The 19,993-nt window shown below is 29.0% G+C and overlaps 1 protein-coding gene across 2 annotated transcripts in view; it reads right to left on the bottom strand.

Annotated features, from left to right (window-relative positions):
- LOC107452277 (neuroendocrine convertase 1-like) overlaps positions 1-19,993 on the bottom strand; it is a 98,910-nt gene that overhangs the window by 58,328 nt on the left and 20,589 nt on the right. The window contains exon 2 of one of the 2 annotated variants that reach the window (XM_043042632.2): positions 507-611. The exons of the other annotated variant lie outside the window; for it this stretch is intronic. Within the exon in view, the coding sequence (XP_042898566.1) occupies positions 507-611 (105 nt within the window). The remainder of the gene's footprint in view (positions 1-506; positions 612-19,993) is intronic. 2 annotated transcript variants of the gene reach the window in all.

Genomic DNA, 19,993 nt, shown 5'->3' with positions numbered 1-19,993 from the left:
TTTTCGACGAAAAGAGTTCTGGTGATAGCTAGACAGTACGAAACATCCAGCCATCAGAAAGTGTGAGATTATATCCTATAAACAATTCCAGTCTTCTCAAGACATTGAAAGATTGGAATTTTGATTACTATTATTGCATGTGTAAAATGTCAAAAAGTATAAAAGATTTTCACAAGAAAAGAATCTGTTTTCATCCTAAGCAGTGTTGCTACATAGTCAAATATAACCTTTTCAATGAAATTGATATTACCATTGATATTTTATCATAGCTGAAAAGAATAACACACTGAACCGGACAAACAATGGTATACTTTCATAAGATCTAAGAAATTAGCAGCATATTTGAAAATTAACGCAATTTGTTAATATAAAAACGTTAATATAAAGTATATTTAAAACAGTACACATAACATTTACACATTATAATAATAATTCAAATAAATTAAGTCATTTGTAGTTGGAACAAAATGTTTATAATTGAAACCTGTAGCTAAGGTTATATTTACTCTGTGATCATCGGCTAGCCTCTTAGTTAAATGTACGGCATTCCTTCTAGATCGTTGAGGATGATTAACTTTTCTCATGAGGTATGTGTTTGGAAATCCCCGCAGCTGAAATATTAGGAGGAGTTGCTAAATACATTTTAAAATAAAAAATTTAATTTAAATAAAAGTTAGATGATCAGTACTTAGTAATAATACTAAAAAATAATGCATATTTATTAAACTGCGTTTTAACACATAAGCTAAATAAGAAAAAGTATATCTGTTTTGTTTTTTTATCTGCTAAAAGAAGCGTATGTCACATCATTTTCGGTAAAACGAATGAGGAGATTTTTTGCTGATAAAAGAAGTTAATTGTGCAAAAGTTATCTGTACTATGCATTTCGTTTTTGTCTGGCAAAAACACTTGCAAAAGCATATCGCTTATTGTATTTTTTTAAATTTAATTTTAATATTTCCTTCCTCTTATTTCGCTAGTCATTTTGTTCCCAGTTAACTATCTATTAGTTTGTAGGTTTACAGAAAGTAGTCAAAATTTTGATTGCTGATAAAATGGCGCAACGGTTTTCTAAATGATTTGAACCATTCAAGAAACTATTGAATTTTGTATATGGCAGCACTAGGAGAGTGAGGGTAAATTAAGCACTCTTAAAAGCTCTTATTAAGCAAAAAAGAGTCTGAATTTAGATTGACTATAGTTTAGTGATAAATTTAAAGTGTAGATCAGAAAACCATTGAAACCTGGAATATCATCAGATTCAGAATTGAAGTTAAATTTTGATTAATTTTTATTGGAGAAAAAGTGATAAATTCATTTTCGAGTATCCGATTACCTGGAAAAAAGGATTCAGTCAAAATCATAGTGTTCTAGCTAAGCATAAATGACTCGAAAATCTGATAGATGATAATTTTTTGGCGACGGTATTGCAATAAATTTTGCTTACTATCAGGAAAAAATGGCAGCTTGTATTTCCTTTCGACACAGTTAAAACGTAAATGCTCTAGCTGGTTCAAAAGGAGTTGAAATTTAGATTGACGATAAATTTTTTGACAATATAATATCATGATAAATTCTACATACAGTGGTCATGGAATAATGGAAACTTATATAGCCGTTCAGCACAGGGAAGATATGAATGCTTTAGCTAGTTTAAAAAGGGTTGCAATTTTGAATAGTGATAAATTCGAAAAAATAACAATAAATTCTGCTTCTGAGAATTATTAAACTTATGAAAATAGCGAAACTCCAATTTTTTCAATTTTTTAGAAAAGAACGTTGTTATACTTTGAGATACAATTTTTTATATCCAGATTACATGCAGATATAAATTATACAATCGGCTGAAATATAAAAAATCGTTTTCTACATTCTGAAGAAATAAGCCATATCCCAGTTGAATTGTGAATCTTTTAACAACATTTTAAATAGAAATTTAAAATAGAACGACTTTTGAAACTCCGAGTCATTTATTGCGGAAATTTTCATTTAAAAAAAGAAAAGATATGTATGCTATAAAATTTATTATTCTGGCAGATTGGAAGTCGGATAAGTGTTGGTCTTTGTTTCACGGAAAATATTCCAAAAGGCAATCAGTTTTTAAAGATCTTATGAGCAAAAAAATGGTTTCGTTGGATTTTGAAGGTGGCTTATTTCACCATTCATATAAATTTTCAGCAATTTTAACTGAACTACGGTTAAAATTTGAATTTCTGACTACTGAAATATCGATTTAGAAGAGACACATAAGCATTAGACGATATATAATAATTTGGCGTTGCTAACAAGCGTTGTTTTTTAAGGTCAAGATAAAATTGTTTAACTCTTTTATCCTGCCCGACGAGATAACTAGTCTTTCAAAAATATTCACATTATTGTTAAATGAGTAAGTATTGTCATTTTTTGCAATTGATTATTATTTTTTTCATTAAATTAAGCAAGTATTAAAGAAATTTGTGTTTTTGCTTTAATTTCAGAGCTGCAAAAAACTCTTAGCTCTGACAGTGAGACAGATGTGCACCATTACCCCATTTTGATTATAAAAAAAAATATTTGGTTTTTAAATCACTCATTTAATGATTTTTCATACGGTAAATGATTTAATGAACATTTCATATGGTAACGGTTTACCAGAAATTCTAGTTTTCAAAATTATATTTCTTTATTATACACTCATTAAGTACGAAATATGAAATTGAAAAGTAAATTAAATGGTTTTTAGTACTATAATAAAATTTCCAAGTTTCAATAAATTTAAAACTTTTATCACATTTAAAATCATATTTTATAATTAAGTTTACCAAGACAATTACCAATAATTACCACGTAAAAATTACCGAGTTTTTTTGAGTTCCTATGGAGCCAAACATATTATAAATTTCATGATATGCGGTGGTCTTAACTGTACATTTTTTCGTAGTTTGCGAAAACTGCATCCTATTGGAAAGTGGATATGTCTTATCTACAGCCTTTTTAACTGAAATGTAAATCAGAACAACAATAAAAATCTGAGTTGTTGATCATTTAAATTTAAATATTTTCCTTTAAATAGGCATTTTTGAGTTTCGGAAGGTTGTTATTACTCCGAACATTCTAAAAAAAAAACAGATATAAAAACCATTTTTCAAAAATAAACTGATTTTCAAAACATTAAGAAAATGTTGAACAACATTATAGGAGTATTTCAAAAGCAAATTCCGATTTAGAATTTATGACACAGATGGTTTTAGCATTTGACTATCTTAAAGATTTGATATAATAATTAAATCTTAAGTATAAAATGAAAAATATTCTAAATTATGCTTTTTACGTAGTAAAAAGCACGAAAAACGTAATTGCTTTAGCTTTATTAATATATCTTGAAGGCATATTTTTTTAAAGATCTGCAAATCATGTTTTTTTCTGATCTTGAAAACCTTTTTTCAAGCATAAAAGGCACCAAAAAAAAAAACTTTTGATGATAACTAAGTGTTTTTCAAGATAATGTGATTAAATACACAGAAAGTGGAAGCAATATAATTTTTTTACATATTGTTTGATGAAAAAAACTGCATTCGTCTTTCAAAAAAAAATGCTTACTCAAAATGAATACAGTTTTTTTTGTTTAAGTAATAAATTTACTTTTTTCATGCGATGCCTTTAGAATGAAAAAGGGTTTGTTTTGACATCCTAAGTGAAATACTAATAATTTAAGTACTTTCCTAGAAAGAAAAAAGCAATTTTATATTTGTAACTGAAACCAGAACAGCAAAATGTCACATTCACGTTTAATAAAAATTTTTAAATCTCTCCGCGAAAATATTATAACTTCGAAATACTTTTAATTCTTCCTTGATATTATAGTGAAAAACATTCTAATAATTTATAAAGTATTTTAAGGTGCGATCTTTGTGATGCTTTAATTTAATCTGAAAATCATTTTAAAGTGAAGAAAAAATAAACGCAATAGTGAATCATTCATCATTAAGTAATCAACAATGTTTTAACACTTAATCATGACTTTCTCAGGTTATTCTAATCAATCTTTGCTCTCTAATATTTTAGTTCCATACCTAATAAACACATTGCAGCAACGAATTGTCAACTTCTTAGTTAAAGGTAATTAAAACTTATTTGCAATGTATATATGAGACTTCAGATATTGAACATAAACGTTTCAACTGTCCTTTTCTTAATTTGATCGTAAAAATATTTCTGGGACTTCTATGACATTTATTATAGATTAAAAATGAGTGTAGATTTCCAAAAATGAATGCTTTGGAGGATTTACGTGAATTATTATTCTAAAAGTTATTAGACAATTTGATACATTTTATTCAAGATGGTATTATAATTTTTTTACAAAAAAATACTTTTCCATTTAATTTTTACTACGATTACAATATATCTTATACTATTATGAAGTCTAAAAATTACCAAAAAAATTGTTTGAGTTGATTTTTGGTAGTTTTTGTTTTTGATTTTGAGTTTTATACTAACCCGTTACGGATACTTTAATTTTGTTAATTTATGTGTCATTGTTAAATAAATGTGCTTTTAAGAAAAAAACAACTGTTTCCTAATATAGCTTGATTCGTTATACTATAAATATTGTTTCTTCACGAATCACAATTTAAACACTTAACAACGGGTTGCTTTAAAAAGAGAAAAGAAAAAGGGTCTGGTTCATTTCATCGACAGGCCTTTTCATAGACTCCACTTCATCGACAGGCCATTTCATCGACTAGGTCATTTCGTAGACAGGGTCATTTCGTTGATATGGTCATTTCATCGACAAGGTCATTTTGTCGACAGGGTCATTTCGTTGATAGTGTCATGCGTAATTCTAAAACTATTTTAGAGATTTAATCTAAATATTTTTATTATTAATTAGAAAAATGCTATTATTTAAGTTTTATACTAAAGTAAAATTCTTTATTGCTGTGTATTGTTCCAATTGCACTAAAAGAAGTTCGCTTTTTAAATTAATTGATAGGTAGTTGAGAAGCGTTTAATCGAGAAAGGTTGATGAATCAAAATCTACTTTTCTACATCTAAATCGTAATAGTTCGATGCTTATTTTCAAAATAGGTAAGGATTGCCTTCAGAACATTACCAAGCATGATATCCGGACCGTGGTCAGTAGTAATATAGTTTGACGTTAGCAATCAAATTATTTTTAATGTCAAGAGAAATTAATAAAATAAAATATTCTTAGAATTAAAAGTAATAAAAATATATGCACCAAATGTAAAAAATGTTTCGTTTTGGCAACTTGCTGTGAATAGAGGAGTAGGCAATTTTCAAATAAAATGCTTCTTTTTGCAAATTCAACATACTATTAAGATTTTGCATCAAGCTTGGTTTAAAAAATTTCATCACAAATATACTAAATTACAAAGAAGTACAAGGGCATAACGACTAATGTAAAAAATTAGAAAACTAGTTTCAAAATTACACATAACTTTGCCTTGACCATGCCTTTGAAATTACCATGTCGACGAAATGACTTGTCGACGAAATGACCCTGTCGTTGAAATGACCCTGTCGACGAAATGATCCTGTCAACTAAATGATTCTGTAGACTAAATGACTTGTCGACGAAATGACCCTGTCGACGAAATAACTTGTCGACGAAATGACCTTGTCGACGGAATGACCCTGTCAACGGAATGACTTGTCGACGAAATGACTGTGTCGACGAAACGACCCTGTCGAGGAAACGGCCTGCCGATGCAATGATCTAGTCGATGAAATGGTGGCCTGTCGATGAGTTGGTGTCGATGAAATGGCCTGTCGATGAAATTAAATACTACCCGAAAAAAAATCTTTAAAACATTTTTGACAACCATACTTTTTTTATCTGGTAAAAAAAGAAAACCCATGAGCAACCCATAATTATAAGAACTATGTTTTAAATAAATCACAGATTTTATACGATTCTGATGTTATCCCTCAAATAGTCATAAAAAGCTACAGATTATGGTGATTTTTTTCAAACTCACTTTTGAAAACAATAAACAATAGAATGGTCAATATGCAATATAATACAAATTTCACAACATTCAGCTGTGTTAATATTCAAATGAAGAGCTTAGCAGATATCAAATTAAGTGTGACACTTGAAAAGTGTGACATTTTGGCATAAAAAATATTTTATGATTAGCCCTTTTTTTTCTACTCCAAATCATTAAAATAGTATGGTTTTTAATTAAACAAAAAATATTTTTCAGTTTTTTTTCTTTTACTATATGATTTAAAGTTGATATTTTCTGAAGCATAAGTTTCTAAATTCACTAAAATGATGCTTCTTTGAAAATTGTGAAATTCTGACCTTAAAAATATTTTATGTTTAGCTAACTGCTTGGACATTTTTTGTTGCCTGATGTCATGAAAGCAGCATGGGTTTTAATGACAAAAAATGTACCAGCTTATTTATATTATTATATTTTTAAATGCTGATAAACCTAAATTTACTCTCAGGTTACTTATACCCCTTTTATATAAACCAAGTAACAACCTCAAGAAGTCCAAAATTCCGAATTTACAAGAAATTTATGGTTAGCTAAATGTTTAAATTTGTCTGTGATAAATAATAACATAAGTCGGATTTTAATGAAAAAAAATTCACATTTTACATCTTATATATTTTTTGAAGCTTATGCTTCAAAATTCACTAAAATATTATATATAGATGTTTATTATGCTAACCAAGTGGCTTTTTAAAAAGTGTGAAATTTTGACATTAAAAATCATTTTACTGTTAGCTAAGAGTATAAATGTTGATTTTGCCATTAAATAAAGTTTTATTGAAAAAAAATATTATTAAACTTTTACCAGTTGCTATACTTTCTAAAGCTGATGTACACTAAAATGTTACTGTTGCTTCACAAAAATGTCGCCTAATGATTCACTAAATTGTTACTGAGAGCCTTCGTAATTAACTTAGTGGCATTCTGAAGAATAGCGAAATTTTATACATTAAAATATTTTATAGTTTATTAAATGTTTAGTTACTTAGAGCTGATAAAAAAAGATTGGCTTTCTGATAAAAAAATAATGTGTTACAGCTTCTTTTGTTACTGAATTCCAAAGCTGATTTTCTTGAAATCGCTAAATTATCACTTAGAACATTTCTCTTTAATCAAATGAAAATTATTTAAAGATAGAAAGTTTGAGAATAATAACTATTTTTATTGAAAAGAATTCTATAAAAAACCTCTTTTGTACAAGATGTAATAAACATTATTGTTTTTACAAGCTAATACCAAATTAAACACTCAATAATTTAAGTTTTAATCAAACATTGTTTTGAAAGTATTAAAAAATTTCGTTGAAATATTTAAAATTTAAGAAAAAACTTTTTCAGACAAAACTCTAAAAGAGAAAATAAAATTTTAAATGTATTTTTAAGCTATGATATTTCAAAAACTATTTCAATTATTTATTTAGCAGATTTAGTTTATCTGAATTAAAACAAATTCTAAACTGTCTTTGCAGAAATAATCGGAAATCCGTTTAAGAATTAAATACTTCAACGAACTGTTAGTGAACAGGATTTAAATTTTTAAACTTTGTACATTTAAATTCATTTGGGCAAACTTAACAATGCGCTGCCGTCGAACTTCTCTTTAACGTAGAATAAACCTGCAAACTTAGGTCTAAAAATAGAAAAATCTATTTGCAGTTTACTAAACTTGAATGCATTCATTTAGAGATGAAAAGAGCTTCCTCAAAAAACATTTTATTTGTCATGTATTAAATTCCGTAAGCAAATTCAACTTCAAGTTGCTGGTTTTCTCATTTGAATATTTTGCAACTTCGATTACATTGTTGTATTTTGAAATTTCAACATCTTCAGCAAATTATTTTCTCGTATTAAATTTCTTTCTACTTACGGTTGAATCGTATTATATTATTTTTTAAATGAAAGATTAAATTTCTTTCCTTACTTTTATTTTTCAAAAAATATTTTTTTATTAAATGCAGTGTTAATAAAACACATTTTTTACTATGTGGCAGTTCTCAAAAGATATAGGAGCATAACACCGATTAAAATATTAAACGCTCACAACAAGTAAGTTTAAATTCAATTTACAGTAAAAATTTAGAGTAAATTTAAATTCTTCTATCCAGTTAAAACAGTAGTGTAAAATCTATGCCCAAAAATCGTCTGAAAAACACTTTACTTCAGGTTAACACCAAATGAGCGTCCAAATGCAATTTCAGGTGGTAATTTAAACATAAAAACTTAAAATTGAATAATCTTCCACCGATCTCTCGCTCATTCACACTATACGAGAGAATAATTTTCACTTCCGAAAACACCAGTATTGACGCGCTTTGAAAATAAAAATTTCAAAAAACGCCATTATAATACCACCAGAGTTTGTTTACAATCTAGAATGAGCTATAACGAGCGTTTGTTGTTGCCTTCTGCAAGCAAGAATTGTCTGTTAAAATATATATGTATGTTTTTAGTTGCACAATAAGGATAGTTATACTTTAATTTTTAAAACTCTGAGAACTGTTAATTTATACTGAATTAATAAATGAATTTATTAATTCAGTATTATATTCAGTATTACTGAATTAATAATGTAAAATTTCAATCAACTTCCGTTCTATTAAGCCTATTTCAAATTTATCTTAATATTATTATCTCTATACTAAGGGTATATTTGATTTTCAAACTAAGTTTATTTTAAGAATAAGTGTATATATACAATCTGAATTAATTATTAAATTCTTATACTGTGAAAAAATTTCCTGTTTCTGGACCCCAAAAATCATAGCAACTACTTTACGCCAAAGTGGTGTTTCATTAAGTGTTCCTCTCCAAGTTCCAAATCCAAGTTCCTAGTGTAATGAAACACCGATTATGATTTTATACACTACTTGGAGTAAAGAAAAACAATTAAATTTATGAGAAGATAATTCGAAAATGAAAAAAGTTAGATGAGTTGATATTTTTACTCATAATAGTATATAGTTGCATATAAATATCGATATTCACCGCGTATTATAAGCATACATTGGTGGTTCATAAATATTACTTTTCTGAATCTTTTGGAGCTGCTTGCATTGCCCTTTTTATCACAATGTGTCTTACATCACTTTTTAAATGTTGTAAAAAAATGCTGGTCCCTTTAAAATTTGAAACAATTCAGAGAACAATATTTTTTTTCTGGATATATTTAAAATCGATCAATCTTAGCTGAAAGAGGACCTGCAGCATCTGCTATGACGCAGGCTTTCGTCCTGCTCTATTATTTAACGTGGACAAACATAATAGTATAATAAAGAAAGAAATTCTTAGAGGGAGGGTTTTTAAAATTTTCCCTAAATAAGCGTAAAAAGGAGATGTGAGATACATATTTTCTACGAGTCATTAAAGGAAAAATTAGAGTAATGCTTTTCGCAACAAAAAAAAATAGTGGCCCCTACTTTGAAATACTAAGAGATATCTTCCTCCAGGCAACCATTCAAATTTAAAAATGTTCACCATGTAACATTTTCAAGGAAATACAGCCGTCTGATTGGCTTCTGAACTGACAAATGCCACAATCTCCCTGTGATGAAGTCACTTGCAAGTATGCAATTGAAAAAACATTATTGAGTGTGATTATACATCATTTCCAGCCTTCATTTTGGGATATTGATGCATATTTCGCAGCAAAGTAAACTTTTCAGGAATATAATTATGCACGCTTTAAATACACCGAAGAGCCATTACATTATGACCACCCTCCATCCATAACAATGGGCTCGCCCAGGTTTTCATGGTTTCTCGCCCTGGAACAATGTTTTCATGGGGCACATTAGGATCATAATCCTCATAGAACAATCCCTGACGTGTGTAAGCTACTTGAACGTAGTTGCAGACCAGGTTCCCCCATTCATGGCAATAGTTTTTCCTGCGGGGGATGATGTTTACCAACAGGATAATGAACCATGTCATAAGGGTCGAATCGTCGAGGAACATTCCAGTGACTCTCAAGTCATGTCTTGGCCCCCAAATTCACCTGACCTAAATCCAATAGAGCCTTTGTGGTCCTACTTGGAAAACCAAATTCGTGCTGCCACGCTACCCCCTCGCAATGTGAGGGAATTGCAGGACCAGTTGGTGAGCGCTTGATACCAGATGCCTCAGACTACCTATCAGCACCTTGTGGAATCAATGCCATGCTGGGTGCTAGCAGTTAAGGGCTAAAGGTGGTCCTACATGTTATTAGCAGGATGGTCATAATGTAATGGCTCTTCGGTGTATATCCTTAATTTAGTTAACATAAAGAGACAGAAAAAAAAATATCGAAGTTTGAATAGAAAAAAAAACTTTTATCCGTCATAATTGATTAAAATTACTTAATTGATTATTTTTTTCTGATATATATCCATTTTTCAAAGAATCTAAAAACTATTTCTGTCTGTAAAAAAAATGTAAGCGTTCTTTGTTATAAAACTTAATAAATTTAAACATGCATGAAATGGGATTGAATAAACGAAAATGCGTTGGTATGCATTATTAAAAAATAACGATTTTTAAAAAATTCCATTCCATTTTACCATATTAGTTAAAATCCGATTAAAATTAAGTAGATTTGTTTATAAAATTGCGATTTTAAATGCGTAAGCTTCCGTCTTTAATTCCGTAACGATTTTTAATAAAGTGATTAACGATTGTGAAATATGCTTTCCTACATTTTAAAATAAATATTGAAATGTTCTTTCATTTCTCATTTATCAAGATAACTTTCTACTCCGTATTTCAATTCTTAGACAATATTAAAATTTCTCTTAATGCACTTTTGAGAACAGCACATACAGCAATTAGAATAAGTAATAATAGATTTAATTATGTCCTAATAACATTAGATTAAATTATATAATTAATTAGAACGATGTTTACAATTGATTTAAATGAATTATCTATAAAAATATAAAGCTCCATTATGAAAGGACAAATGTAATTTTACGAGAAGTAGGTAAGGGAAATTAAAAATAAGATAGTTCAAATATAATTATTTTTTTTGTTCCTTTAGGAACAATGCAATAGAATTTGATCAAATTTTAGGTATTTTGCATTTAAAATTTTTCTTTAGTAAGACTGTAAAAAAGTAAATGTTTATTAAAAAAAATCTAATAAATTGTTAAAATGTTTTTTGTATAATTAATTTTCTGAAAAAAATTTTCTTAAAAGTTGTAAAAAGTTTTTAATTCGCTCTATTAATATAATAATAAAACCAAATATATCCCCCTAAATTATTAACACAAACTATTCACTTACTACGCGGAGAAGAGAAATCAGGTAAAATTACAGTACTGATTCTTAATGACATTTCTAATGAAAAAAAAGCAATAATTCTTGTTACTAAAACCAAAATATGCGATACTTAAAGTATTTGTTTAGTAAATTTTTCCTTTCATATGGTAACGGTTAGTGGGAAATTCTGTTCTTCTAAGTTATGCCATGTTCTTATTACCACGCATTTAGTGAAAAATACAAAACTGAAAAGTAAATTAAACTGGATAAATGGATTTATGCCATGCTCTAAAGGTATCATGATAAAATTTTAAAAAAATTAAAACATATACCAATATTTATCACACATCATAAAATCATATTTTAATGTTAATTTTACAAAAAATGCTACCAAAGCGCTTTGATAAAAAAATACTTAGGTTTTTGATGTCCCCATAGAGTGAAAAATTTTTGCATTTTATTACATTCTAATAGTTTTGTCAATACTTTTTTCTCTCAGTGAACTGAGTGAACAGTGTCTCATGGATTAAATCTTTGGCATGACTATACGCCTTTGAATTCTATGTACTACAGTGTCGGGAATTTCAGTATTTAACACAATAACTTTTGTTTTATTCATTAAAGGATTTCGGAAAACTTTTGATAAAAAATTGTAAGAGTTCAGGAACAAAATTTTACGCTAGTTTATTTCTCAAAAACAAAAGCTTCATATATCTCAACTGCTTAAAACTTTAAAATAATATCAGAGAAACACTTTTTAAAGCATACAGAAGTCATGAAAGATTTTTTTAAGGAATTTTATACGTTTAATTTCATACTTAAATAATAACCTTTTTCCTAATTTTTTCACAAAATGAATAGTAGTATTTCCTTTTATATAGTATTGTATTAAGTAAATTTTACTCTCTCTTTGTTTAAAAATCGTAAGCTCTATCAATGTTTTGGTTGTTCAATGTTAGATAGAATTTATTTTTTGCTGCATAAAAACTATGTTACTAACAAAAATGCGGTGCAAGATATATAGCTTATGGAATAAAAAAACAATTTGTGATGCATTAGAAAAAATTCCAGAACAAATTACTGTAAAAACCCTTAGGAAAATTTGCCATAGGTTTGCCATAAAAAAATGCCATAGGATATTCCTATGGGGTTTTGCCTATGGCAAAAATTTTGCCATATACGTATGGCAGAATTTTGCCATACATGTATGGCAAATTTTTGCCATAGGCAAAACCCCATAGGAATATTCTATGGCATTTTTTTGTATGGCAAAATTTTGCCATAGGCAAAACCCCATAGGAATATCCTATGGCATTTTTTTGTATGGCAAAGTTTTGCCATAAGTGTATGGCAAAAGTGTATGGCAAAATTTTGCCATAGGCAAAACCCCATAGGAATATCCTATGGCATTTTTTTGTATGGCAAAGTTTTGCCATAAGTGTATGGCAAAAGTGTATGGCAAAATTTTGCCATAGGCAAAACCCCATAGGAATATCCTATGGCATTTTTTTGTATGGCAAAGTTTTGCCATAAGTGTATGGCAAAAGTGTATGGCAAAATTTTGCCATAGGCAAAACCCCATAGGAATATCCTATGGCATTTTTTTATATGGCAAATTTTTGCCATAAAACTAAGATGTGCTACAGTTTATGAAGAAATATTTTTCCATAGGTTATGGTATACCTTTGCCATACAGCTATGGCAACATTTCTCGTTGATATTTTACCATACGTCAAAAAATAATTACTTACAAGAATCTTTCGCAATGGATATTAAAAATGCAAAACTTAATAATTGTAGAATAAATATATATCCAGAAAGCTTTTTTTTAAATTTCTTTGATAAACTTCTCCTGTTTTACTTGCAGAATCCTTTTTGTATGCGGTTCTTATTCAAATAAATTTCAAACAGTTAGTACTAACCGCTAGAAAATGGGTCCGGTGGACGGAGCGAGTGGGGAAAATATTGGTTATGTTGATTAGGAACAAAATATATTGAGTACAGGCAACTAATATTTGTTAAAGCTGTAAAAACAAGAAAATAGAAAGTGGGTCCGGAGGTCGGAGCGAGTATAAAAAACGTTAATTTGATTGATTGGTATCATAATTAGTTAGATAAGCGTCAGATATTAGAGGAACCTAAAAGAACGCGAAGCAAAATAACGGTCCGATGGTCGGAGCGAGTATGAAAATTCTTTAAATTTTGATATGTGATACTAAACTAAAAATTAAACAGACTACTAAAACAATAAAATACTATTAAAACTCAAAAGATAAAGAGTGGGGCCGGTGGTCGAAGCGAAATTAGTTTAAAATAGATCAAACGGGACAAAAGCTGAATATGTAACGGTGCAACCAGTGGTGGCATGTGAACAAAATTTTATCTATAAAAAAGATGGTATTAGACTATGAAAAGCTAAGAATAGAAAACAGGCTAAATTAATTGATCCCCTACTAGTGAGGGATAAAAAAACTCAGAAAATTTATGTTGAGTTGTGATAAGCACATTTAGAAAAGAGAACACAATATAGAAACATTGGTAAATACAAAACATGTTTAAGACATGATTAAAATTGGTAAAATTAATAATTGTTATTGACAAATTTACACTTGGTCAGGGATAGTAAATAAAAATTAATTGGGTATAGGGAATCACTATGACGAAAAAGTTGTAAACTTAAGGAAAGATTAAATTGTTAAAAGCATTTTTGGTTACAGCAGCAGATGATATGGCCAGGGACTGTCCAGTTGATGATATTGAAGCAAAACAATTGTCAACCAGTAATCCAGCAAATCTAGTTAAGTGATGACCCTAAGCTATGTATAAACATGTAACAGAACATTGTACAAATATATGTGGATACTTAAGAAATATTAGTTGTAAAATAGTAAAACACAGAGACATGATAAAAAACAATTTAATGGCAAGCAAAAATTAAACACAAAATATAAATATAAAGCCCTAACATATGTAAGATAATGTAAAAAAGCATTGCAAGAACCTAAGTGGAATTAAAATAAAAAACTAATGAGAATGTAAACACTGATAAAAGTACCAGACAGCCGGAAATTAAAAAACTTAATAAATTCAGATAGATAATTGCATAGGCGTTTGCAATAAAATGTTTTTGACCAAGAATGAGATCGAAAAAATATTAAAATAAGTAGCCAAAGTTAGCGAAAGATTCCACTTGTAGTGGATGACACGTTAATATGGCGGTCTGATACTCTAAGCCTAAATCAATGGAACATCGGATTTTAAACACTCAAAAATGGAAAAATTGGCCACCCGGAGGCCGGAAAAGACTCACCAGGAATGCCTTGTGGGTTTACATGTTGAATTTAATTAACTTCGGGGTGAAATAATGGATATTTATTTCTTTTAGAAGATGTTTTTGAGGACTCCATAGAAGTTGTTGTTTCGTTGGTGGAGATCTAGATCAGCTTTTCTCTATGGTATACTGCCATACAAATCTTTAAGGTTACCATTGGCCTATGGTATACTGCCATACAAATTTCTGTGGTTGCCATAGGCCAATGGTGACGTGCCATACAAATCCTTATGGTTACCATTAGTCTATGGTATACTGCCATACAAATCTTTATGGTAGCCATAGGCTTTTGGGGTTTTGCCATACAAATCTCTATGGTAACCATAGGCGTATGGTATCTTGCCATATAAATTTCTATGGTAGCCATAGGCTTATGGGGTTGTGCCATACAAATCTCTATGGTAGCCATAGGCTTATGGTGTTGTGCCATACAAATCTCTATGGTAACCATAGGCGTATGGTATCTTGCCATACAAATTTCTATGGTAGCCATAGGTTGCCATAGATTACCATAGGCTTCTCTATGGCAAATTTTCCTAAGGGAAATACTGGCACTCTGGGAGCATCCCCCATAAAATCCATTTTACTGTTTAAGTTAATTTTTACCGTAAAATTTCATCCAGTAATTTTCGAAGTAATATTTATTTAATTGCAGTAATACAGTAATATTACTGTGAAAATTATAGTTTGTCAAATTTTTTTTGTTTCGCAAAGTTATACGGTAAAATTTACTAGCTCCCTGTTTGCCAGTTCTTTTTACCGTAATTTGACGCTGAGTTTTTTACAGTTTGAGAATTATTAACTGTTAAATCTGCAGTAAAAAAATACGCTGTGCGCAATCTCTGCGTGTCACAGAAATGCTGAAGAAAAAAGTTGAAATTTAACGTTTTGCTATTTTTATTAATAATCCTAATGCTAGTTTTTTTTTCAGAGTTCGTGTTTCTTTGAATGTTGTTGCAAGTTATTCATTTTTCTTGTAATGAATAATGACTAATCAATCTTCTTTGTAAAAATATTTATCTCCTTCGAAAGCATTATTTCATAAGTTGCGCTTGATTAGACTCCAAAATTAACAAAAAATGAATAGAGATAGCAACAATTTTTTTTTAAAAAATAAGAGAGAGGGAGACGATGTTGACTGATATAAATTTTAACATTTTTTAAATTTTAAAAAATGCAGTGAAACTTCCAGGAAAGATCACCTCAGTGTAGCTACCTCCTATATTTACTACCACTTTTGAAAGGCACGGAATTTTTTCCATTGTTTTTGTGTTCTTTAGGAGAGACCATCAAAATCGAGCAAACCTCCATCAAAGAGACCAGTGACCGAGCAAACCTCCTTCAAAGAGACCAGTGACCGAGCAAACCTCCACCCAAATGCGGAAAAGGTCAAATAAGTAAATACAAAAATATCAAAATAAAACACATTCACAAAACAAATAAGTAGATTCAAATGTGTTTTAAATATATTTGTGAGTGGTTCTTTTTAAAAGAGCCCCTTTTGACGGTCTTTAAAAGAGTTCCAAAGCCTCATGTTGCTGTCAGAAAGCGCTAAAGACTCATGCTGTCAATGATTTATTTTTAGAGTTGAATGTTAATTCAGGCAAATAAAAAAGATTAGATAGAAAAGCTGTTTAAGAAATACTAAGCAACTCAAGCAAACAAAAGTCATTTCATTTTTTAGAGCAAACTAATTTTTATGACATAAAATTAAATGCAAACCTAAATATAAGCAGAATTGCTTATTTATTTAACACAGTTCAACATTCATAATTGGCAAATTTGTTTTTGCACATAATTTTATCAGTAGGGGTCATTATATTGACGTTTAGTTTTTTTCATCAACCCGATTTTTATGACGTCAACACAAGTGGCTTTTCTGCACTAAGGAAATGGCACTGAGTAAAAATAAAATCGCTTGCGGAAAATCAGGTACCTTAGATAACATTCTTAAGTCAATAGAGGTAACCTCCTAAGAACGACCAATCATCTCCATTAATGACCAATTACTGTGGAGCAGAGAGTGGTCGCTTACGAAAAGTTTCACTGTATAGATAGATGCCTTAAGAGAGCTGAAAATTGCTTTCAAGTTGAACTGTCATATATGTGAAATAGAGATACCGTTACACATAGTTAACAAGCAGAATTACTTCTCTTTTACTGCAATTTATTGCGTTGCACTTTCTGTTAGGTCTAAATATTCTTTTTTCACATTCATTTCATTATTTTCCTTGTCTATCTCTATTTCGTTACGATTAACATCGTAAAACGATAGCCTCACATAAAATTGTAATAGTTATATATTTTACTAGCTCAGCTGTTTTGCTGTATGAGTGAGAAAAAGTAAGCAATCAATATATTAGTACTGAACCAAATTACGAACTCCTGCACAAAACTGAAAGACTTATATCAGCACAATTAATAAAGCTAAAATAATTCCTTTTTTTAAATTTATTATTGCATTTTGTCCTTTCTGGTGACTTTACGTTATTAGATTAGGGAAAACACGCTTTTAGCATCTTATTTAATTTTCATGTGTAAAGCTTACGTATCTATATTACCATTTCTCCATTAATTTTGCTTCTCAATACATAAATAATTATTTTTTATTTCAATTACAGTTTAATTCAAATTATTTAACTTTGTAGAATAGCGTTTTGAAATCATAAAGGGTAACAAAGTAAACACGTTGTTTCAGATATCTTTGTAGTTGTTGTTTCTTTTGCCACATGCCAATGCTAGCAAGCCTGCTTGTCAAACAAAGCGAATTTTAAGGCAGAGGATGCGTTTCTTGTTTTTCCGTGGCGCCATCTATGGGCAAGAATACGATTTTTGCCACACACGCGTCACAGCCCATTTTACAGCGTAAACCCATTCATACATGCATTTATTCATCCACAGATCGTAATTTTAACCTGAACCAGAGAATGATCAATCTCCAATTAGAAATATTTTTAATGAAATAAGTTTTTCAGAATGAATTATTTTTAATTGCGTTTGTAATTACTCCAATAAATTCTTAATGTTGTCTTATGCATGATGCAAATGGAAACATTTTTTACTTATTTTAGTTAAAATCGTAAATTACATTATATAACTTATAAGGCTCACAATTATAGTAAATAAATACTCTTCAATATTTTGTATCGTATAAATCCACGCCTACAAATAATATTATTCAATGATATAAAAAGAAAATTTAAGCAAGATGTATTATCAAAGTATGTTACTTCCAATGTCTGATTTCAGATATTTTCAATTTAATATAAAAATGAAGAATTATCAGTTCAATGCACAGACGTCACGAGATGACGTCACCCCATGGAATTTGTGGGGATAGTAAGGAAAAAGATTATGGCAACATCCGTGGGGGAGTAATAGACAGAGGAATGACCAAAAATAGCCACACAGAAATGAAAACAGATTACTTCTCTTTGATCACTATCCACTGTATTATCTTAATCTAGCAACATTAGTGAATTCCTTATAGCAACATAAATAACATAAGGCTCTTACGCAACTTTGGCGCATTAAATGCATCGTATCACTTTCTGTTATTTTCACTTACAGGAAATTTTTAAATGTACAGATCTCTAAAAATTTAGGAAAGTTTTCAGTAAAAGTTAATGGTTACAATTTTTTCTTTCACAGGAATAAAAAAAGGTATTCAGAAAAAATTTTGTAACTTTTATAAAATTTACTTAAAAATGGTCCACTCATTTAAAAACATTTCTTGGGGTTATTTCAGTCACTAATTATACTTATTTTTTTTAAATAAATGTAGCATATAGTTCGATGTATTTTATTTAGCATTTTTAAAATAAAACTAGCAAACTGCAGAACAGAGAAAATTTTAACCAGTGCTTAGCCCTTATCTTTTCTTTCTTTACTTATTTGCAATGGAATTTTGATTATTAAAATAATATAATTCTAAGTACAGATCATTAAAATTATAATAATTCATAGATTTTAAGCACCAAAATGATGGTTATTGTAAACTCTGAACATTAAAATAATAATTACTTCAAAATCAGTTCATTAAAATGATAACGATTCTAAGTACCGACTATTAAAATGGTTATGATTCTAATCTCTTAACATGATGAGGATGTTAAACTCTTAATATTTAAATGATAATGATAATTGATCTGAACATTAAAATAATAATTACTCTAAAACCTTGGACACTAAATGATCCTAACATTAAAATTATAATGACTTTAAAGCTTTGGGTATCAAATGAACTGAACAATAAAATGATAATGACTCTAAAAACTTTGGACATTAAATGATTAGAACATTAAAAGCCAAACTTCATCTACGCCTATCGCAAATTATTTGTTCTTAATGAAGTGGGAGAAATGAAAGTAGTACAAAATTACTTCCATCTCATTTTTAAATGATTTTTTTTCTTGAATTGCAAAGCATTATTATTGCATGCAAATTATCAAGTATATGATGACGACATTTTAGAAATTAAATAAACCACGTGATTAAAAAAAGGTTTTTGAATCACTATATAATGCTTGAGCGGGAAGGGTTTTTAGCATCCTTAATAAAAATTAAACTTTCTAGAATGTGAAACGCTTACTATATAGCTCCTTAATTAAATATACAAAAATATTTTTGTTTACCCAGTAGACCAGGAGAAACTGGCAAAATCCAGTAGCCTACTGCTAAGTCCAGTAGACTTGGCAGCTATTTATTTGCATAGGACGTTTTTGCAAATTAAATTATTTGAATTCATTTAAAAAATATTGTGTTACAAATTTAAAGAAAAAGAATTCAGAAATATGCTGTTATAATGTGTATTTAGTATATAAAATGCAACAAAGCCTTTTTTTCTGAAAAAAGAAAAAAAAATCAAAATTGTTTTCTTTCTTATCTCGTTTCACGAAGATTACGGATATTTGCGAAGAGCAGGATATAACATTGAATACGTCATATTATTATCTCATAAAAAACATTTTCAATTTCATTTTGTCTATTGTTTAAAAAGTTCTCACCACACATTTATGCTTTTAAAAAAAGAAATTCCCATTGACAATTTAATGCGTTTAAGTGCTTTCGTTGAATTAAAAACTAAATAAAACTTTAGTGAAATCCATAAAATTTAACTGAAATTATTTGTATCTGTTTCATCGTATCTAATCTGTTCAATCATTCAAAATTTTCATATTCGCTTACTCCCGGATCAATTCATGATTCAAAATAGTCATTTATGTTTATCGAGCTGAATATATTTTATTTTCCAGATGTTTATATGTAAGCTATTCATCAGAAAATTTTGAATAAAATTTTCACAAACTTTCCTAAATCTAAAAACATTTTTCAACGTTTACACACCTACGAATAATAAAAAAAATGCATAACCTCAATGGAAAAAAAAACTTTTTAAAAAGTATCGTATTTATGTCATA

This window comes from Parasteatoda tepidariorum, chromosome 7 (assembly GCF_043381705.1).
Source record: "Parasteatoda tepidariorum isolate YZ-2023 chromosome 7, CAS_Ptep_4.0, whole genome shotgun sequence".
NCBI lineage: Eukaryota > Metazoa > Arthropoda > Arachnida > Araneae > Theridiidae > Parasteatoda > Parasteatoda tepidariorum.
The sequence above is the reverse complement of the archived record's forward strand: the minus strand, read 5'-3'. Positions and strand labels throughout refer to the sequence as shown.